The 20,246-nt window shown below is 38.4% G+C and overlaps 2 protein-coding genes across 2 annotated transcripts in view; both read left to right on the forward strand.

Moving 5' to 3' along the window:
• Positions 1–9,050, forward strand: part of LOC112228273 — a 34,631-nt gene extending 25,581 nt beyond the window's left edge. Inside the window, exons 13-31 of the mRNA XM_042309633.1 lie at positions 557–692; positions 860–973; positions 1,107–1,279; positions 1,367–1,509; positions 1,609–1,718; positions 1,800–1,932; positions 2,027–2,143; positions 2,231–2,330; positions 2,615–2,761; positions 2,880–2,942; positions 3,042–3,163; positions 4,361–4,521; positions 4,614–4,722; positions 6,766–7,421; positions 7,923–8,026; positions 8,190–8,333; positions 8,433–8,594; positions 8,708–8,800; positions 8,893–9,050. Coding sequence (XP_042165567.1) covers positions 557–692; positions 860–973; positions 1,107–1,279; positions 1,367–1,509; positions 1,609–1,718; positions 1,800–1,932; positions 2,027–2,143; positions 2,231–2,330; positions 2,615–2,761; positions 2,880–2,942; positions 3,042–3,163; positions 4,361–4,521; positions 4,614–4,722; positions 6,766–7,421; positions 7,923–8,026; positions 8,190–8,333; positions 8,433–8,594; positions 8,708–8,800; positions 8,893–9,048 — 2,943 coding nt within the window. The 3' untranslated portion in view covers positions 9,049–9,050. The remainder of the gene's footprint in view (positions 1–556; positions 693–859; positions 974–1,106; positions 1,280–1,366; positions 1,510–1,608; positions 1,719–1,799; positions 1,933–2,026; positions 2,144–2,230; positions 2,331–2,614; positions 2,762–2,879; positions 2,943–3,041; positions 3,164–4,360; positions 4,522–4,613; positions 4,723–6,765; positions 7,422–7,922; positions 8,027–8,189; positions 8,334–8,432; positions 8,595–8,707; positions 8,801–8,892) is intronic.
• Positions 9,051–10,999: 1,949 nt separating this feature from the next.
• LOC121841411 (cyclic nucleotide-gated channel rod photoreceptor subunit alpha) lies at positions 11,000–13,056 on the forward strand. Its single transcript, XM_042309634.1, has 5 exons — positions 11,000–11,221; positions 11,426–11,652; positions 11,806–11,963; positions 12,128–12,231; positions 12,482–13,056. The coding sequence occupies exons 2-5, from the start codon at positions 11,551–11,553 to the stop codon at positions 12,778–12,780; spliced, it is 663 nt and encodes a 220-aa protein (XP_042165568.1). The 5' UTR covers positions 11,000–11,221; positions 11,426–11,550; the 3' UTR covers positions 12,781–13,056.
• The last annotated feature ends 7,190 nt before the right edge of the window (positions 13,057–20,246 follow it).

Consider the following 20,246-nt stretch of genomic DNA (forward strand, 5'->3'; position numbering starts at 1 on the left):
CATACATTCTACGTTGTGTCAAAATGTATTGAGGACAACAAAGTCAAGGTATTGGAGTGGTCATCACAAACCCCTGACATCAATCCTACAGAAAATTTGTGGGCAGAACTGAAAAAGTATGTGCGAGCAAGGAGGCCAACACACCTGACTCAGTTACACCAGCTCTGTCAGGAGGAATGGGCCAAAATTCACCCAACTTATTGTGGGAAGCTTGTGGAAGGCTACCCAAAACGTTTTACCCAAGTTAAACGATTTAAAGGCAATGCTACCAAATACTAATTGAGTGTATGCAAATTCTGACCCACTGGGAATGTGATGAAAGAAATAAAAGCTGAAATAAATAATTCTCTCTAATGTTATTCTGACATTTCAAATTCTTAAAATAATGTTGTGATCCTATCTGATCTACGACAGGGAATTTTTACTAGGATTAAATGTCAGGAATTGTGAAAAACTGAGTTTAAATGTATTTGGCTAAAGTGTATGTAAACTTCTGACCTCAACTGTGTATCCTTCTATGAGTGCTTAATGTCTTGATTTTTTTTTTTGTTCCCAGTCTGTTTGGATGACAACTATTCGACCAGATGGCATTTTTGCTCAGAAGTGGGAGGTTTTTATGTTTTGGTGTATCACCATTTCAATTTTTATTGAAACATGGGTACTTTTTTTCACCAACAACCTAGACACAAAGGGTGAGTCGTGTTGTAATTTTTCAATGACCTGATTTTCCAGACCACCACTAGAACAACTGTAAACTCTTTTGTTGAAAGAAATGCATCCACCACTAAAGAGTCCTTAATCTAAAATGAATCAATTACTGAAAATGTTTTTGTGAAGTTTTTTAAAAATGGCTTTACAGGCTTTTACAATGAAGGATGGGGTGTGTTCTATCTTACAATCAGCTCATTGGTTGATGTTTTTGCCATTATCGACATATTTGTGAACCTCCGCACAGAAGTTTTTACAAAAGATGGTAATGTGTTGGTCTTCGTTGTTTTATAGAAAAGTGTACTTACTCACTGTTATTTGATAGGTTTGATACTAATGCCATTTCAGTGAATAGAAACACGCATGTTAATTGTGGTTTATTTTTTCTGTTAACAAAGGCTATCAAGCTGACATAATGGGTATTTTTGACAACTATCGAAAATCTTGGAATCTATATTATGACGTCCTGGCTGTTGTCCCTTTGGACTTCTTCTCTTTTACAACAAGTGGAGAAGCACATTGGAGAGTTTTAGGCTATGTCCGATGGAATCGTCTTATTTGGATTCGGAAGGTAACAAGTTTAATATCTCATAGTTTTTATGACCATGTAGGTCATTGTGAGGCTTTGAACCTGAACACAAATGTTCTTACATTCCAGGTGTGTTTGTTTTTCAACAAAAAAGAAAATGACATGGATAAGAACCTGTTTGAGCTAAGAACGGCTAAATGTCTTTTCCTCCTGATTTTCTCTGTGCACTGCTGCTCTGGAGTGATGTATCTCACAGGCTGCAAGGACTTCAGGTAATACTCCAATCTTTTAGAAAAAAAGACAATGGGTTGGAAGTGTTAATGACTTCTGTTTCAATTGATGTTTTGACAAATATTACATTTTTTTCATAGGTGTGATGAAGAGTCATGGGCCTGGAACACAGGACTGAAAGCCAGCCATAGCAACTTGTATCATTATATGATTTCTGTTTATTGGACCACAACAAGCATGACAACCATTGGTAAGATTAAGTCCACCCCGCTCAAGTTAATACAACAGTACAGTGCCTTAAACGTTTCATAACTGAATATTTCTCTCTCAGGATATGGTGACATTGTTCCCAACACTATGAAAGAGCGACTTGCTGCTGTGTTTGTTTGCTTCATTGGCTTGTTTGTCTTTAACTACATTATCAGTCAAGTCTATGCCACATTGGCCAGTCAGAATGCTGCCAGGTAAATCTTTTTTACTTTTGTATGTTTTTTAATCTTAAGTGTGTATTGATGTGCATTGGTTTATAACTCCTAAGCAAGACTATCTTTTCTCCAGGGTTACATTTCAGAATCTCCTCTCAGCTATGACCAACTTCATGGAAAGCCATGACCTTAGTGTATCTCTTCAAACAAGGGTCACTGAGTATATGAGTCTTCTTTGGTCAAAGTACCAGTAAGTCTTTTTTTTTTTTTTTCAAATATATCTCAGAGGCCATTCCTTTCAATAGACCAAATATGTATTATTATGTTTATGTTTCAGGGGTCAAGCATACCCAGGAGGCCAATTTTTAATGCATGACTTGCCAATCGAACTTCAACAGATTGTCCTGATGAAAGAGAGAGGGAGGTTCTTGTCAAAGGTATCCATATTTGTTTTGTACAGTATGTACCTGTATGCTGATAAAGACAGTCATATCACATATTTTGTAGTTAGGAAGAAAAACACATTGCAGACTGTTTATAAAGGAAATCGATTTTTCATACAGCTTTAACTTAATTTACAATCATAACAGGGCACTGTTATGTTTTTGAGTCAGTTATGAGCTCATCAGTTATTTCTTCTTTCATCGCAACCATCATCTGTTTTATACAGCATAATCAACCTATGTTTAAATTAAGAGGGCCATTTATTTTTATTCAACAGATTCCTTATTTCGAGCAAGCTGGACAAGCGTTCATTCGGGATCTGGCATCAACCTCTGTCATGTATTTCTTTCCCAGAGGGGAGATCATCCAGTACAGTGAAACTATTACCAGAGAACTATTTTGCATTCGAAGAGGGACTTGCCAGGTTTGTATGAAATAGTTATGCTTGTATGAATGATATGTAATGTGTATTCACATTATACAGTTACTCACCCCCATTTGTTTTTGTTTTTACAAGTAAATCCTTTGATTTGATTTTCAAGATTCTAAGTGATGACTTGTCTGAAATTGTTGGACTCTACGGTGAAGGAATGTATTTCGGGGAGGTAATATTTACAAAGACATTTCCTCAAGCAAAGTTTTGATTGACTACTTTTATTCATGTTTGGAATGTTACACTGAATACTCGTTGGATCTCATTTCAGGCTGGATTTTTGTTTGGAAAACAAGCTACAATGACCGTCCGTGCAAAGACTCATTGTGAGATATTAGTGATCGATTTTGACAAAATTAAATCTGTTCTGGAGAGATACCCGGTCATTGAAAGGTACATCTATTTTAACACTTGGAGCTCTAGTTTCAGTTGGTGCCAGTGTCAAACGCACGTTAAGTTTTCAATTTCGTCATGTAAAAACTAGAGAAATGCCATTTCCAAGCCCTAAAGCCAGGTTCGGGAATTGACCCCGTCTTATATCAGCTCGCTTGCACTCAGATGGGAGGGTAGACATATTTGAGGTTTGTCCTTAAAATCATGATCCAAAGTGACAATTTCAGGCAGCGCTGATAGGGATTATAAAACCAACCAAAAGCTGTTTTTAGCGGTTACGCATGTGGTAATGGGATGCATTTGGAAGGCGGAAACAGCCTATCCAGCGGTGACGCACACTGACAATATTGCGCCTGGAACATGAGTAGCCTTTATACTTCGTATTTAGAAACATAAAAAAATACATGTTTCTTCCTATTTCGTTTATTTGGTTAAAAACCAAGCATAACCTCCCCTGCTCTCAATGAAGGCTTTGTTTTTGTCCTGCCCACTGCAATAGCGAAGTAGTCAAGACTCTCGATAAGGGTTTGGCTCCTGAGACCGTTTGGAAATACATCTTAATCACCTAAGCTTTATTAATATATCAAGTTTGAGATGAGTAAAACAGTGAGCTGATATTCCCTTTTTATCTATACATTGTAGGCAGACTCACATTATTTTAGCCATGCAGGTCCCGTTTTGGACGTGCTTATTAAAACACTCCATGATGTAGGCTAAATGTCCATAAGCCATTTAACAAACTATAACGGACTAACATTGGAGTTGGAGTTGATTCCAAGGCAACACTTAAAATACCGTAAATACAAATTGAAGCAACCACATATTCTGCCATGGAGCATGCTCTGATTGGCCAAGCCTCGACACACCCACAACTTGTTTATTCATCTAACCCCCACAAAACCCATCAAATATTAGCTCACTGTTTTACTCCTCTCAAACTTGATAAATGTGAAAGTTAAAATAGCACAAATATTTCTGACATACCCCTGAACCTATAGCACTACCGCCTGCGCTTAGATTTACCCTTTTGTTAAAAGAGTCCATAATATTCATTGTCATATGAATTGTCAAATGTCATAAGAGATTTCCTGTTAAAATGTGTATGCACAAACGTTATAAATGCCATATACTGGTAGAGAAACAGATTGAGTGAATTATATAATACAAATCATGATTTCTGATTTTGTTTCCTTCTAGCCAAATTACAGAATTGCAATCAACACCAGAGTATTACAACACTTTACTGCAAAGCGTTGAAGAAATTATGAAGTCTGAGGAACAGGATGATGACACACTAAAGAAGAAAGATGCCTCGTTGACATATCAAGGTCGTCGATATGCCAAGAAGTCGAAGTGTTGTAAGTTTTCCCTTCACCATGTCTGCATACAATATGTGCCTCTTATTCAATTACTAGGAAAAACTAAACATACAACATACAATGGATTGTAGATATTGAGGACTTTGGAAACTTCCCAATCTATGCTGGAGCAGAGGAAGAAACTGTTGAGGAAAAACTTCTGAAACTGAGCAAAACTAAACGGATACCTCCCACAACAAGGTATGCAGACAACTGCTCAGGCTTGTAAAACTTGTCACTGTCAAACCATCCACATTTCATAATAAAAACCACAATATAACAAGCATTTACATAAACATTTACATCTAGTTAGTTTTTTTTGCTCCAAGAGACAAATTACAGTGCATTCGGAAGGTATTCAGACCCCCTGATTTTTCCCACATTTTGTTACGTTAAAGTCTTATTCTAAAATGTATTAAATTAATAAAAAATCTTCATCAATCTATACACAATGCCCCATAATGACATGGCGAAAACAGGTTTTTAGAAATGTACATCAGTATTCAGACCCTTTGCTATGAAACTTGAAATTGAGCTCAGGTGCATCCTGTTTGCATTGATCATCTTTGAGATATTTCTACAACTTGATTGGTCCACATGTGGTAAATTCAATTGATAGGACATGATCTGGAAAGGCACACACCTGTCTATATAATGTCCCACAGTTGACAGTGCATGTCAGAGCAAAAAAACAAGCCATGAGGTCGAAGGAATTATCTGTAGAGCTCCGAGACAGGACTGTGTCGAGGCACCGATCTGAGGAATGGTACTTAAACATTTCGGCAGCATTGAAGGTCCCCAAGAACATTGTGCCCTCCACCAAGGCTCTTCCTAGAGCTGGCTGCCCTGCCAAACTGAGCAATCGTGGGAGAAGGGCTATGGTCAGGGATGTGACCAAGAACCCAATGGTCACTCTGACAGAGCTCCAGAGTTCCTCTGTGGAGATGGGAGAATCTTACAGAATGACAACCATCTCTGCAGCACTCAACCAACCAGGCCATTATGATAGAGTGGCCAGACGGAAGCCACTCCTCAGTAAAGGGCACATGACAGCACAGTTGGAGTTTGCCGAAAGGCACCTAAAGACTCTCAGACCATGATAAACAATATTCTCTGGTCTGATGAAACCAAGATTGAACACTTTGGCCTGAATGCCAAGCGTCACATCTGGAAGAAACCTGGCACCATCCCTACGGTGAAGCATGGTGGTGGCAGCATCATGCTGTGGGGATGTTTTTCAGAGGCAGGGACTGGGAGACTAGTCAGGATCGAGGGAAAGATGAACGGAGCAAAGTACAGAGAGATCCTTGATGAAAACCTGCTCTCAGATTGGGGCGAAGGTTCACCTTCCAACAGGACAACGACCCTAATCACACAGCCAAGACAACACAGAAATGGCTTCAGGACAAATTTCTGAATGTCCATGAGTGGCCCAGCTAGAGCTCGGACTTGAAACCGATCGAACATCTCTGGAGAGACCTGAAAATAGCTGTGCAGCGACACTCCCCATCCAACCTGACAGAGCTTGAGAGGATCTGCAGAGATGAACGGGAGAAATTCCTCAAATACAGGTGTGCTAAGCTTGTTGCGTCATACCCAGGAAGACTTGAGGCTGTAATCTCTGCCAGACATACGTAAACAAAGTACTGAGTAAAGGGTCTGAATACTTATATAAATGTTATGTTTACATTGGCACAAAAAAAAATCTAAAAACCTGTTTTTGCTTTGTCATTATGAGATATTGTGTGTTGATTGATGAGGGAAACAAATATTTAATACATTTTGAAGTAAGGCTATAACGTAACTAAATTTGGAAAAAGTCAAGGGGTCTAAATACTTTCCGAATGCACTGAATGTCTGTAACAAATTAATCAAATCAAACTTTATTTGTCACGTGCACCGAATACAACACGTTTCGACCTTAACGTGAAATGCTTACTTGCAAGCCCTAAAAACCCACAATGCAGTTCAAGAAATATAGGTAATCAAATATTTACTAAATAACCTAAAGTAAATTAAAAAATAGTGTGAGAAGTTACAACCTCTTTTTTTAGAACTGCGCAAGAGAGATTAGCAGAGTTTTTCTTCAGATCCTGTCCTTCAGTGTATATAATGCTTAATGTTTCATTGAGACAAACTGACAGACAGTGTGTTCTAAATGACTTGAAATAATAGTATGTTATGGGACTTGATGACAGTGTATGACACTGCTCTGTAATGAAGATGTTTTTTTTCTTCTTCTAGATATAGGGGTGCCATTTTGCCTAGCAATCCACTGTACATCCGCTGGGAATGTTTCCGATTTGTTTTGGCCATAACGGTCAGCATCAATAGCTCTCTTCTTTTTGCTTTTCTCCACTACAAAAAGGAACTCTGGATTTTGTCCTATATTCTGGGCCTTTTTTGCTGGATTGACATGTATATCCGTTTGCATGTTGCTTTTTACAAGGACAATCTCAAAGTGGACACGCTGGAAACGGCAAGACACTATGTGAAGACAAGCTTTCTAATAGATCTCATCAGCTGTTTTCCTTGGGAAGTTATTGGTTGGATGGTGGTTTCCCCTTTTGACGAGAATGGATTTTACTCCAACAGTGAAGCGCTGCACCTATATGCATATCTCAGAGCCCCTCATCTTCTCCAGTTATATCGGATTCCTCTTGCATTTTCATTCTGGCAATCAGGGATTGCAACCGAAAAGACGATTGTCACATTTGCTAAGTTCTTTCTGTATTGCGTCCTTTTTCTTCACTTCAGCACTTGCATCGTTTTTGCAATTGTATGCCCTCCAGCAGACTTGTTTGGTGACACAACCAATTACTTACTGCCTATGGTAAAGCACAACTGTTCATCACAGTCCTGGGCGTATCACATGGACTACACGTTTAACGTGGTGTATGGTAGGTTCTAACTCAACTCGTTTGTTTTACTGCTACTATTGTTTTACTACTATCTAAACCATATATACCATATGTAAATAAGAATTTGTTCTTAACTGACTTGCCTAGTAAAATAAAGGTTAAAAAAATAAAAAATACAGTACCAGTCAAAAGTTTGGACACAGAATGCCCAGAGTGTGCTAAGCTGTCATCAAGACCAAGGGTGGCTACTTTGAAGAATCTAAAATATATTTTGATTTGTTTCACACTTTTTTTGGTTACTACATGATTCTATATGTGTTATTTCATAGGTTTGATGTCTTCATTATTATTCTACAATGTAGAAAATAGTACAAATAAAGAAAAACCCTTGAATGAGTAGGTGTGTCCAAACTTTTTGACTGGTATTGTATAATATCATTAATTTACACTACAACATAAGTTATCAAAAATATTTTTTATAGAAAGTGTGTAACTTCCTTGAGAACTTTGTATTGTCATGGAAACTCTTCTTCCCCTCAGAAACGGCTACCTTCACAGAACTGTATTGCATAAGTTTATATTTTGCAACTGCAACTCTCAGTGGTGTAGGCTATGGTGATATACATCCTTATCTAACCTCTATGGTAAGGTTATTCAAATTACAGTTTTAGGATCAACGAAGTAAACAACTCAAGATCACAGCAATATATTTTTTTAAAGCTACTGTAAAAGGTTTATACGGTTATTATTAAATGTACAGTATTCGACAGGAATTGTATTGTTTGTTTTTTGTGTGTGTCTTTGCAGAAAATTACTATGGTCTTCATAATGGTGTCTGGAGCATTGTATTGTGGTTATGTGGCTGGTACATTTGCTGCTATGTTAGCCAATGCAGATGCTACAAGGGCAGCTTTTACTGAGAAAAAGGAAAGCATACAACTATTCTTGAAGGTGAGGTTTTTACTTTTGTAGATGTGATATCATTTGTAGCTTATGTTGCTTACCTGTTGTATGTTTTGAGGTCTCATTATGTGCAATTCTCTGCCTTAGAGTCAGAATATTACAGGGCGTCTATATCACAATACTGTGAACTTCTATGCTTTCAAATGGATAAGAACGAAAGGAATAGACCAAGACACACTGTTTGAGTATTTGCCATCATCTCTACTCGGAGATATATCTACCATTATCTACTCTGACCTTATTGCAAAGGTACATTTATCAATAGATTTTTTATCAGGTTAGAATACCTTGATTTAATGTTGTGACTAAAGTACATATACTGGTATACACTTCTTATTATTATTATTATTGTTTAATTTTAGGCATTTGGACTTGATATCAAGAGGAAGCAGCGAAGGAACTCAGTGGCACAACATTTATCCCCACTCGAGAGAACATTATCTGGAAAGCTTGATGTAAAATAATTTGTACTTTTTCCAGCTCATAAATCTTTTCTACATAATTAATTCTGGAAGCTAAGTTTCTTTTTGTTCTGCCAACTCTACAGGGACCCTTTTTTCACAAAATACTGAGAAAAGAGAGTGTGGACCAATTGGAAACAGATGGAGGATTCATTCGGTTACTAGCTAGAGAGATTCGACCGTGCCTTTACAGAGCTAATGACCTGATATGCAAAAGAAATGACTTTGGATCTGAGGTGTGACACACGGCCCTGCTGTGTTAAGGTTTCTATGTTCTATGACAGCAGGGCTCCATCCTAATTACAGAACGGGTGTACATGAGATTGTTGCTGTTGCTCTTCACCATATTTGTTATTACTAGCATTTTTTTTCTTCTTAGATGTATTTCATTGAAAAGGGAGAAGTAGAAGTCTTGTCACAGGACGAGTTGACTGTTATCATCAAACTGAATGCCGGACAATACTTTGGAGAAGGAAGCCTCCTGTTTGCAGAACCTCGTGCAACCACAATAAGGCATGATGCTTTTGATGACTTAAAGCATCATTTTCTCTCATTTAAATATAAAATTATGTGTCTCTGATCAATTATACTGTTTTCTTGTGCGTCCCAGGGCTGCCACAAATTGTGATCTGTATGTCCTCTCCAAGAAAAGCCTTGATGAAACTGTCAAATACTATCCAGACATTTGCAAACAGATCAAGAAAGCTGCAGAAACGAAACGTGAACAGCTACTGCAAAGAACAATGGACATGTCAAAAGTTCAGAAGAATGTTTCAGCAACTGACATACTTATGAATGACACCGGATGTAAGTTGGCTGGCATTACTTCAGAAATGTTGCTATATTCATGTGTTGATGAAATAGAAAGTCAGGCAAAAGCAAATCTATGTAACTTTTATAATTATTGTATTTGTACTGAGGCACCCTACCACACATTTTTAAACTGCCCACAAAAATGTTTTGGTGCCAACATTATTATTATTTTTTAAATCTTTCAAGTTATAGGAAAAAGCTTTGCTTAGCTCTTTGGTGTAGTATTGCTGCAGCAAACATATTTATTATAATTGTAGCTTTTATGGGTTGCACCATTTATACATGAGCCATTTGTTTCGTCCATCAGATATAAAGCTTTACAAGACATGCATGGCAGAAGAGGAAAATAAAGCAAAGTTTAAAGACTTCCCATTTCATGTCCGAATTAAGACAAGCATCACTCAATTCTTGATCAGTTTTCTGTTGAACGTCATCAGAATCCACAACACAACAATCAATCCGGAAAGCACAGTACGTGTTGTGTATCAGTACACATCTTGCCTTCTGATCATCATTCTGTTTTGGGCGATAACATATATGGTAGGTGGTACACATTGTTCTCGGAATTAGAATTCGTTGTCGCATAATGGTTTGCTATATCCATTAGCGGAGTTCTGCCTATTGTATTATTGACCTCAAGGTAAAATATCAGTCAAATATAATAATAATCTTTATGAATATTAGTGTTGGTACACTTGAGATGTAAGTAGTATAAGAAAATATGAATAATTGATTTCCCTCAATTTCAGCCATCTGTGTTCGATCTTGACCGAGGCATCTTTTTGTTAACTATGATTATCGAATACATTCAAATGATTGAGGTGAGAGACGCAGCTCACGAATTTGTCAGTAATCTAAATAACCACCTTAGGGTCCTTTCAGTCTGTTGAAACATTGTGTTTCCATAAATTATAATGTACACTACACCCACCTTGTTGTATTAATTACGCCTGCCTCAATGTGCAAATATCCTTCAGCACGGATTTGTTTTTCAGTCTTTGCGTGTGATTACATAAAAAATGTTATTTTTCTTTTAGATCATTTTGAAATTTCATATTTGCTTCTATGATGAAAGTGGATCATACATCTCAGACTACAGATCTGTGTCACTGAGCTATATGACGAGGAAAGTGGGATACATTTATGATGTCATATGCTCATTCCCATATGCATTTACAATTTTGCACCTCATGAATCAAGTGTCACCGGCAGCATTTCTGCCCATAATAGTATATGTTCGCACTTTTCATCTACTCCGGATTCTGACTGTACTTGTCTTCATGCACAAGGAGGAGCAATCCATCATAACTAAGTATATGCATTATGTTTTTGTTAAATTTAGCATGTTCTCAATGCTGTTTTTACCAGTATGTGTTTAACAGTTGTGTAATACAATTTCCCACAGTCAAGTTGTTGATTGGTGTTATCCCAAGTCTTTTGCCTCTAATCTATTTTCTCTTCTCTCGTTTTACATTGACAGCTTACTTGCCATACGAATCATCAAGTACTTGGTCCATGCAATCCTGTTTGTCCACTGTACCGCAGTTTTATTTCTTTTATTTGCTTTGCATGGTGGCTTTATTTCGTGGGTTGTCAACACAGGTAAGGTCAGCTAAAATGGATAAAGCATGATGAATGATTAAATTAGTTTTGGGAATGAAAATAAATGAATATAATTCATGTATTAATTACAATACATTTATTAGACCTTTGACAGAGCTTTTAGTATGACATGCAACATTTCTGAGTTTCTAAATATGTAAACACTAGATTTATTTGTGTTGTTTTAATGTTTTGTTTTTACAGAAGTGTTTTACCTCCCTGATATTTACACCTACTCCGTATATTGGACTTTAGCAACTTACACAACAACAGGCTATGGTGATATCCGTGCAGTGACATACAGAGAATTGTTATTCTCCATTTTGATAATGATTCTTTCCAAGATGCAAGTCAGTTATAATATGGGACTTCTCTCATCCACTCAAACAAACAAGCAATCACTTCAAGTGGCGTATGAAGAGAAGCTGCAGGTATTATTAACAAAATACTCAGACTAGAATTTAACTAACTTTTTCAGAGTCAATTTTTGATTTGTTGCAATTCAGTTTTCAAAAGCTGAAAATGAGGTACTGTTGCGAGAGACCTATGCATTTGAGTGACTCATTATCTTTCTTTTAATGCAGGCAGTCCAAAACTACATGATGGATGAAAACATTCCATCGGCGCTGCAAAATCGCGTAATCCGATTCTACAATTACCGATGGACACGCACCAAAGGGATAGATTCAGAAGAATTGTTCAAAGATACACCTCATTGTATGAAAGTTGAAATTTTCTCAAGGTAACCAGCAAGGCATCAATACTAATGTCTGCAACTGCTTAGTGATGAAATGTTAAACTGTTACATACTGTACCAAACTACTGCTTCATTTGACGAATGATGTGTACAAAAGAAGACCATGTAGCATGTGATTATAAAACACTATTCTTTTCTCACCATTTTAGAATAAGCGTGAATCTACTGAAGAAAAATCAGCTCTTCACTCACCTCTCAGAAACATTCCTGCGACACTTGGCAACGAAAATGTTGCTGGAAAGCTACACCTCTGGTAAACATGAGCATCATGGGCTAAATACTAACTTGACATTCACCTGCATAACTTCAAATTTTGCGCTAGTAGTCTGCAGGGTGTATGGTCGGCCCATTTCACTTTCTTCATTAACTAAGATTCTGCACCTAACCACTTCTGAGGAATAATCTGACAGTGTGTACATTACCACATGAGTTATTCACAACTATTTTGAGTGGGGAACAGTGTATACTTTTCGGTATACATGCTGAAATGCGATCTCTTCTAGGGGAATACATCAATAGAAGGGGAGACTCTGGCCGTGGCATGTTGCTGATCCTGATTGGTAAGGTGAAACTTTGCTCATGGAGAACTGGAAAGGAGGCCATTGAGTATCTTACAACTGGAGCCGCATTGGGAGTTGACTTGCTGCTGAAATCCAAGTTGTGTAGATACACTGCCATTGCTGATAACTATGTGGATATATTTTTCCTGTCGAAAGAGCACTTTGAAGAAGTTGGGTCGTATTACCCAGATGTCATGAATAAACTGCTAAAGAGAGCCTCAAACGTTATCAACATGTACTAACTGACTAGGTACCCCCTTTCCCTACTAAGGTATACAGGCTGGAAAGTTCAAATGTGAACTCCTTTGTAATTCTGTTTACAGTTTTTTTTGTGACCAAAGATGACTTGTTGACTGAAAATATATTGTCTCGGTAAATATACTATTATAGAATATATATTTATATCCTTTTAAGTAAATAATCTAGATGTATAGAAATAATTGACGAAATAAATGTCTCAACTGTTTTAAATATGCTTGAACCCAATGTGAATAAAGTGTACTTATTGTTTAACTGGATTGGTTCAACATATATTCATTGAAGGAAATGAATGAAGAATGATTTAAGTGTTTTTACCCTTTATGTGCCTGAAAAAAACAGCACTACGAACTATGGCCCTTAGGAAAGAAGGGGATGATGGGAGCATTTGTAGTTCTCTTCTTGAACAGCAGAGGGCCCAATTGATTCATACAAGTTACACTAGCCACGTGTGCCTTTTTGTTTGTCGAGGTCATTTCAATGTTCTGCTCTTAGAACCAAAAGCCAGCACCTAGATGATCTAGTTTTTCATGCATTTTAATAGTGTGATTTCCTGCCAATAATCCCCAGATTCCATAAACATAACATTGCAGTGAATTACTCTTTTTTGGGGGGCATTTCAATAGGCATTTTTAATTTCACATCGCTGGATGAAGCATGGACATTCGAAAATAAATACATATTCTGTACACTTACCATTTGTTTATGTATTGTCAATTATATTGTACTCAACCCATTTAATCCCGAATTTTTCCCAAACATGAAAATATAAAAATCAAGTGTCATTAGTAACCCTTTGATGTAATCAATCATTATGTTTTGGCATTTTAATGGAAAAGTAGGTGAAAAAGTGTGTTTTATGGTCAGTCACAATTGTGACCGGTGGGATAATGTTACGTATACTGAATTAACATATTTCTCCTGTGCAGTTATAAAAGTTCTTATATATCCCAACCCAGTTATTAACACATTTAAAACTCTGTCACTAGCAGTCCCCAGCCCAGTTATTAACACATTTAAAACTCTGTCACTAGCAGTCCCCAGCCCAGTTATTAACACATTTAAAACTCTGTCACTAGCAGTCCCCAGCCCAGTTATTAACACATTTAAAACTCTGTCACTAGCAGTCCCCAGCCCAGTTATTAACACATTTAAAACTCTGTCACTAGCAGTCCCCAGCCCAGTTATTAACACATTTAAAACTCTGTCACTAGCAGTCCCCAGCCCAGTTATTAACACATTTAAAACTCTGTCACTAGCAGTCCCCAGCCCAGTTATTAACACATTTAAAACTCTGTCACTAGCAGTCCCCAGCCCAGTTATTAACACATTTAAAACTCTGTCACTAGCAGTCCCCAGCCCAGTTATTAACACATTTAAAACTCTGTCACTAGCAGTCCCCAGCCCAGTTATTAACACATTTAAAACTCTGTCACTAGCAGTCCCCAGCATTGCCACTAGAATGCCTCGTCACATTCTAGTGTGACTATTTTACACATCAAAAACCTTTTATACAACACGATATGAATACTGAGAGCAAAGACAAAAAGACAACAACCATCAATGTATTTCAACATTGTTACTTTAGTGCAACATGTACTGGAACATTAATATTGTAACTTTATTGTAACATTTGAACTTGTACTTTAGTGCAATATTCATTGTAACATTGTCATTGTGACATTTTAGTGCAACATTCAGTAACAACTGTATAGCAGTCATGTGAGTCATTCCCAATGAACATAAAGGTAACATTTAGGAGAGAGGTAGCCTGTAGAATATTCATTAAATTAGAGGCCTTCACTGAATAAAATACAATTATATATATCTATATTTAAAAAGCGCCACTGGACAATGAGTGCTTTTATTTATATATATATATATATATATATAAATGTATCATAGAGTTAGGCTTCAGAACCAAGTGCAAGATTAGTTTGTGCATCACTGTTTTGAACTACGATCAGTCAGACCTACTGTCATACAGGATGTCTTGAATCAATTGACCTTCTTTTCCAACAACATTTCAGTCATTTTGATTGTCTTTTTTCATCTACTTTTCTTTTCTTCCTAGAGTCTGTTGTACTGCTTCTCCTCACGCTTTATCGACTTTTATATTTTTCTTTTATTGTCTTTTTCAGCCCTTTTTCATTTGGTCTTATCTCCTTTTCTACTGTCCGTGGTATATCTTGAAGCACTCAATGTGCAGTGGCGCTTTGCATTTCTCACATGCATAGGTAGTACGTTTGTCACCATGACGACTTCTGTGGAACCGGCGCATCGTGTTGATTGGCCAGTGAGAAGCTTTGTCATATCTTGCCTGATCTTCAACAGTAGTAACCAGTAAAGATCTCCTTCCATGGCTCAGTGGTTTCGTGCCAAACGTTTGCATATTTGGGCTGTATACTATGTGTTTTGGAATCACATCGGTGGCAGGCCTCTTTGATCGTTTGAACGCTCAATCTTTATTTTTGACCACCTGCAGCTTTTCCCTTGGCTCTTCTGGCTGACCCCTATGGCTTGTAGAGGCCCTTGGCTCTTCTGGCTGAACCCTATGGCTTGTAGAGGCCCTTGGCTCTTCTGACTGGACCCTCTGGCGGGTAGAGGCCCTTGGCTCTTCTGGCTGACCCCTATGGCTTGTAGAGGCCCTTGGCTCTTCTGACTGGACCCTCTGGCGGGTAGAGGCCCTTGGCTCTTCATTAACAACAATGGGGGGGAGTGGGGGAGATTGTGGATGGGGGAGGGTGGTGAGGGGTAGGTCACCATCACTGATAACATTGTTCCTGTCATGGTCTGTTTGCATAGGTTTAGCATATGCATTCAACAGCCTGGCTGGCAAATGGCCTGTCCATAGTCCGTATCTGACCCATCGCTATCACAATCACTCAGGACAGCATCTTTCTCATTGTGAGGGATAACTGCAATGTTGCATGCCTTGTCTGGCAGTCACCTAGATCCAACATATCCAGAACCTGACTCAAAGTGAAACTAAAAGAAAGAACAGAGTAGAGAGTTAGGTAGAACAAGAACTATGTATGTGTATAAGTATGTGTATACCTGGATGCACTGTGTTATCCCACCGGTCACTATTGTTGCCGTCAACATGTTTACACATTCTATGACCACACTGAACAAAGTTGAGTAATTACAAATGCATATATCAAAACTAGACACCTTAAAGATGATGTGTACCAAACATCTTTGTATTAACTTTATGTTAACATACTTTACTAACCTTTTGTTTGGGAACTTTGATGCAGCCATCCTCTTCTCATGGTGCAACCAGGAAGTAAACAGCTCTGGTCATGTGACAATTTACAGTAAACATGTGACACTGCACATCATTCATTGAGACCCTTTATTATTTAAATATTTGCTGGAAATGCATTGATAGATCATTCAGTAACATTTTTAGAGCCTTATAACTGGAAACGTTTTTTACGGTCTCTATTGTTTTCGATGGGATTAAATAGGTTAATCTCCACAGGACAGGCCACAAAAATAAAGATAAACTTGATATCTTCTTACACGGAACAAAAATATAAACGCAACATGTAAAGTGTTGGTCCCATGTTTCAAGAGCTGAAATAAAAGATCCAAGAAATGTTCCATACGCACAAAAAGTTTATTTCTCTTAAATTTTGACCACAAATTAGTTTACATTCCTGTTTATGAGCATTTCTCCTTTGCCAAAATAATCCATCCACCTGACAGGTGTGGCATATCAAGAAAGTTGATTAAACAACATGATCATTACACTGGTGCACCTTGTGCTGGGGACAATAAAAGGCCACTCTAAAATGTGCAGTTTTGTAACACAACGCCACGGATGTCTCAAGTTTTGAGTGAGTGTGCAATTGGCATGCTGACTGCAGGAATGTCAACCAGAGCTATTGCCAGAGAATTGAATGTTCATTTCCCTACCATAAACTGCCTCCAACGTCATTTTAGAGACCGGCCTCACAACCGCCAAGCATGTGCAACCACGCCAGCCCAGGACTTCCATATCTGGCTTCTTCACCTGTGGGATCGTTTGAGACCAGCCACCCCGACAGCTGAAGAAACTGGGTTTTCCCAACTGAAGAATTTCTGCGCAAACTGTAAGAAACTGTCTCAGGGAAGCTCATCTGCGTGCTCGTCGTCCTTAACGTCCTGACAGCAGTTCGGCGTTGTAACCGACTTCAGTGGGCAAATGCTCACCTTTGATGTCCACTGGAATGATGGAGAAGCGTGCTCTTCACGGATTAATCCTGGTTTCAACTGTACCGGGCAGATGGCAGACAGCGTGTACAGAGTGTGAACAGAGTGCCCCATGGTCGTGGTGGGGTTATGGTATGGGAAGGCATAAGCTACGGACAATGAACACAATTGCATTTTATCGATGGCAATTTGAACGCACAGATTCCGTGACGAGATCCTGAGGCCCATTGTCATGCAATTCATCTGCCACCATCACCTCATGTTTCAGCATGATAATGCATTGCCCCATGTTGCAAGGATCATTATACAATTCCTAGAAGCTGAAAATGTCCCAGTTCTTCCATGGCCTGCATACTCACCAGACTTGTCACAAATTCAGCATGTTTGGGATGCTCTGGATTGATGTGTACAACAGCGTGTTCAGTTCCCGGCAATATCCAGCATCTTGATCAACAGCTTGATCAACTCAATACGAAGGAGATTTTTTGCACTGCGTGAGGCAAATGGGGCGGCAGGTAGCCTAGTGTTTAGAGCGTTGGACTAGTAACCGAAAGGTTGCAAGATTGAATCCCTGAGCTGACAAGGTGAAAATCTGTTGTTCTGCCCCTGAACAAGGCAGGTAACCCACTGTTCCTAGGCTGTCATTGTAAATAAGAATTTGTTCTCATCTGACTTGCCTAGTTAATTAAAGGTTAAAAAAATGGTGGTCAGACCAGATACTTACGTTTTTTTTTTATCCACCCCCCTTCTTTTTTTATGGTATCTGTGACCAACAGATTTATATCTGTATTCCCAGTCATCATGTGAAATCCATAGGTTAGGGCCTAATCAATTTGATTAAATTGACTCTAACTCTGGTATATCTGTGAAGTTGTTGCATTTATTTTAGTTCAGTGTAAATTGATCTGTTCTCTTAACATTACTGAGGCTAGTTCTCTTCAAAGACTTTATATTTCATAATGATCCTGACTGGTAAAGGATTTCAAGGAAATATGCTGGCTGGGAGGAAGAAAGACCACATCATCAGAGAAAGGCTACGTTGTGGTGCTGCCATTGATGTCTTGCACTCTGGTTGATCTCTTAGCTTCTGAGTTGGGGTTTCCTACTCAGTCACACACAGAACAGAATAAGATGAATAAGATACATTGTTGCAGTTGCTAGGCTATATATTATTGCTGCAAATGGGTTGGTCAATTAATCAGGCCTATTTTTAATTGGTTTAGAATCAAAAAAGAATAGGCCATAATTGGGCCAAGGAGCTGTAAACATGTTATCTAGAGTTGTAAACATGTTATCTAGAGTTGTAAACATGTTATCTAGAGATGTAAAAATGTTATCTAGAGTTGTAAACATGTTATCTAGAGTTGTAAACATGTTATCTAGAGTTGTAAACATGTTATCTAGAGTTGTAAACATGTTATCTAGAGTTGTAAACATGTTATCTAGAGTTGTAGCTGCTGTAAGGTTCAGCAATAGATGGTATGCTGGCTGACCCTGCCCAACTCCTCCACATTTTACCCATCAGTCACCCAACCTGACATTTCAGATCCATGTTGTTGATCCCAACAGGGACTGGCGTACCCATTTACTATACATAATTGGCCCTGCAGGCTGATTGACGCCCTGTCACTTTCAGACAATCACTAAGACATGACTAGAGTAAACTGGGCTATATCAAAGCTTCAACTTTGATTGCCTCGGGGGTTGTTTGTGTGGGTATGTGGAATTTATTAGAGAATGAACCAGCACCTCAGTTTAATTCAGATTCTGCATCAAATGCATTGAGCAGCCAATCGCCATGCCAATCGACAATTATTTAATACTTCATTGCGTAAAAATGTGTTTAGAGAGTGACGTGTGGCGGCCATGTCTCATCCCGTAGGAATGATTACCTAGATGTTTTATGACACACAACAAGCACTCGCCCACAGAGTATGACAACTTTAGAAGTGATGCTGATGGAACATTTAAATGTGATCAAGTCACAATACATTGTCTAAAAGACATACAGTATATCGGGCTCCTGAGTGGCGCTGTGGTCTACAACACTGCATCTCAGTACAAGATGCGACACTGTAGTACCTGGTTTCAATCCAGGCTGCATCACATCCAGCTGTGATTGGGAGTCCCATAGGGCGACCCAGCTCGGCCGGGGTAGGCCGTCAATCTAAATAAGAATTTGTTCTTAACTGACTTGCTTGGTTAAATTTATAAAAATATAACTTGCCACACAAGGAATGCTGCTGTGTACAGTTTAGCACATGGGGCCCTTATGTTTAGAGTTAACGTTACTTCAGCGGATGTGTAGATGGTAGAGACATTTATCATATCTTGGATCACACACACAGTTACTCTTCAAAGCCCACTGAATGCAAGGAATAGTTAGGGCTATTTATTTTGATGCTAAATTAAATTATACAAACTTGTATAAGTGTTTTATTTCATTCATATTTCAGGATTGGGTGCATCTACATAATAGTTCAACGGAAAACACATAACACAGGCTACTGTTCTGCCTTTCTGACTTTCACTATGCTGTCTGATTTCTCCCCACACACTGAGGAATGAAAACTGATCCAATTACAGGTTAATTATGGGGGGGTTTGTGACAATTATTTATTTGGGAAATCTGCCATTAACAATAACACATCAGGTTTTTCTTCAGGCTTATTTCTGCTCGTTGGAGACTTGTTGGAAAATCGATTAAAGTAAGACACAAGCATCCAGATCCATTTCACTGCTTTATTGTTTCAAGCTGATGAAAAGAAAGGATTCCTGTCACACGAGGACATATCCACATGACACAACAAACAAGAACCCAATACAGCCTCACAGACATGCTCATTTTCACTGGAAGACACGAAACAGGATGTACCATTATGGTGAACAACACAGTAGACATACTACTGCTGCTCTCACCATTCAAATTAGATCACCCAAAGGAAGCAGAGAATCTTTACACACCCGAGTGTGTGTTTGTGGGGATGGGGGATGAGTCATTAGCGGCACTGTCATGATTAATCTGATCCTTCCATCCCATTTGTTCCACCTTAACCTTTCCAACTGGTTTCTCTTGTTTTCTTCTCTTCACAACAGCTCACATTGTACCAGAGTCACACAAACACATACAAGCACACACTCACATTCATCTTTGCTTTTCAACCATAGTTCTCACTGATGAAATGTTTCCCTTCTATGAACCATTCCAGGCTAGTATGAGATAACTGACAGATCACCCTGAACACATCTT

The sequence above is a fragment of the Oncorhynchus tshawytscha genome, linkage group LG30, assembly GCF_018296145.1.
Source record: "Oncorhynchus tshawytscha isolate Ot180627B linkage group LG30, Otsh_v2.0, whole genome shotgun sequence".
Classification (NCBI taxonomy): domain Eukaryota; kingdom Metazoa; phylum Chordata; class Actinopteri; order Salmoniformes; family Salmonidae; genus Oncorhynchus; species Oncorhynchus tshawytscha.

Excerpts from the sequence above, each read along its gene's own strand:
- LOC121841411 (XM_042309634.1), top strand. The coding sequence starts at position 11,551 with ATGATTCTTTCCAAGATGCAAGTCAGTTATAATATGGGACTTCTCTCA. Across the intron at positions 11,653-11,805 it reads CGTATGAAGAGAAGCTGCAG|GCAGTCCAAAACTACATGAT; the intron begins GTATTATTAACA and ends CTTTTAATGCAG. Across the intron at positions 11,964-12,127 it reads AAAGTTGAAATTTTCTCAAG|AATAAGCGTGAATCTACTGA; the intron begins GTAACCAGCAAG and ends TCACCATTTTAG.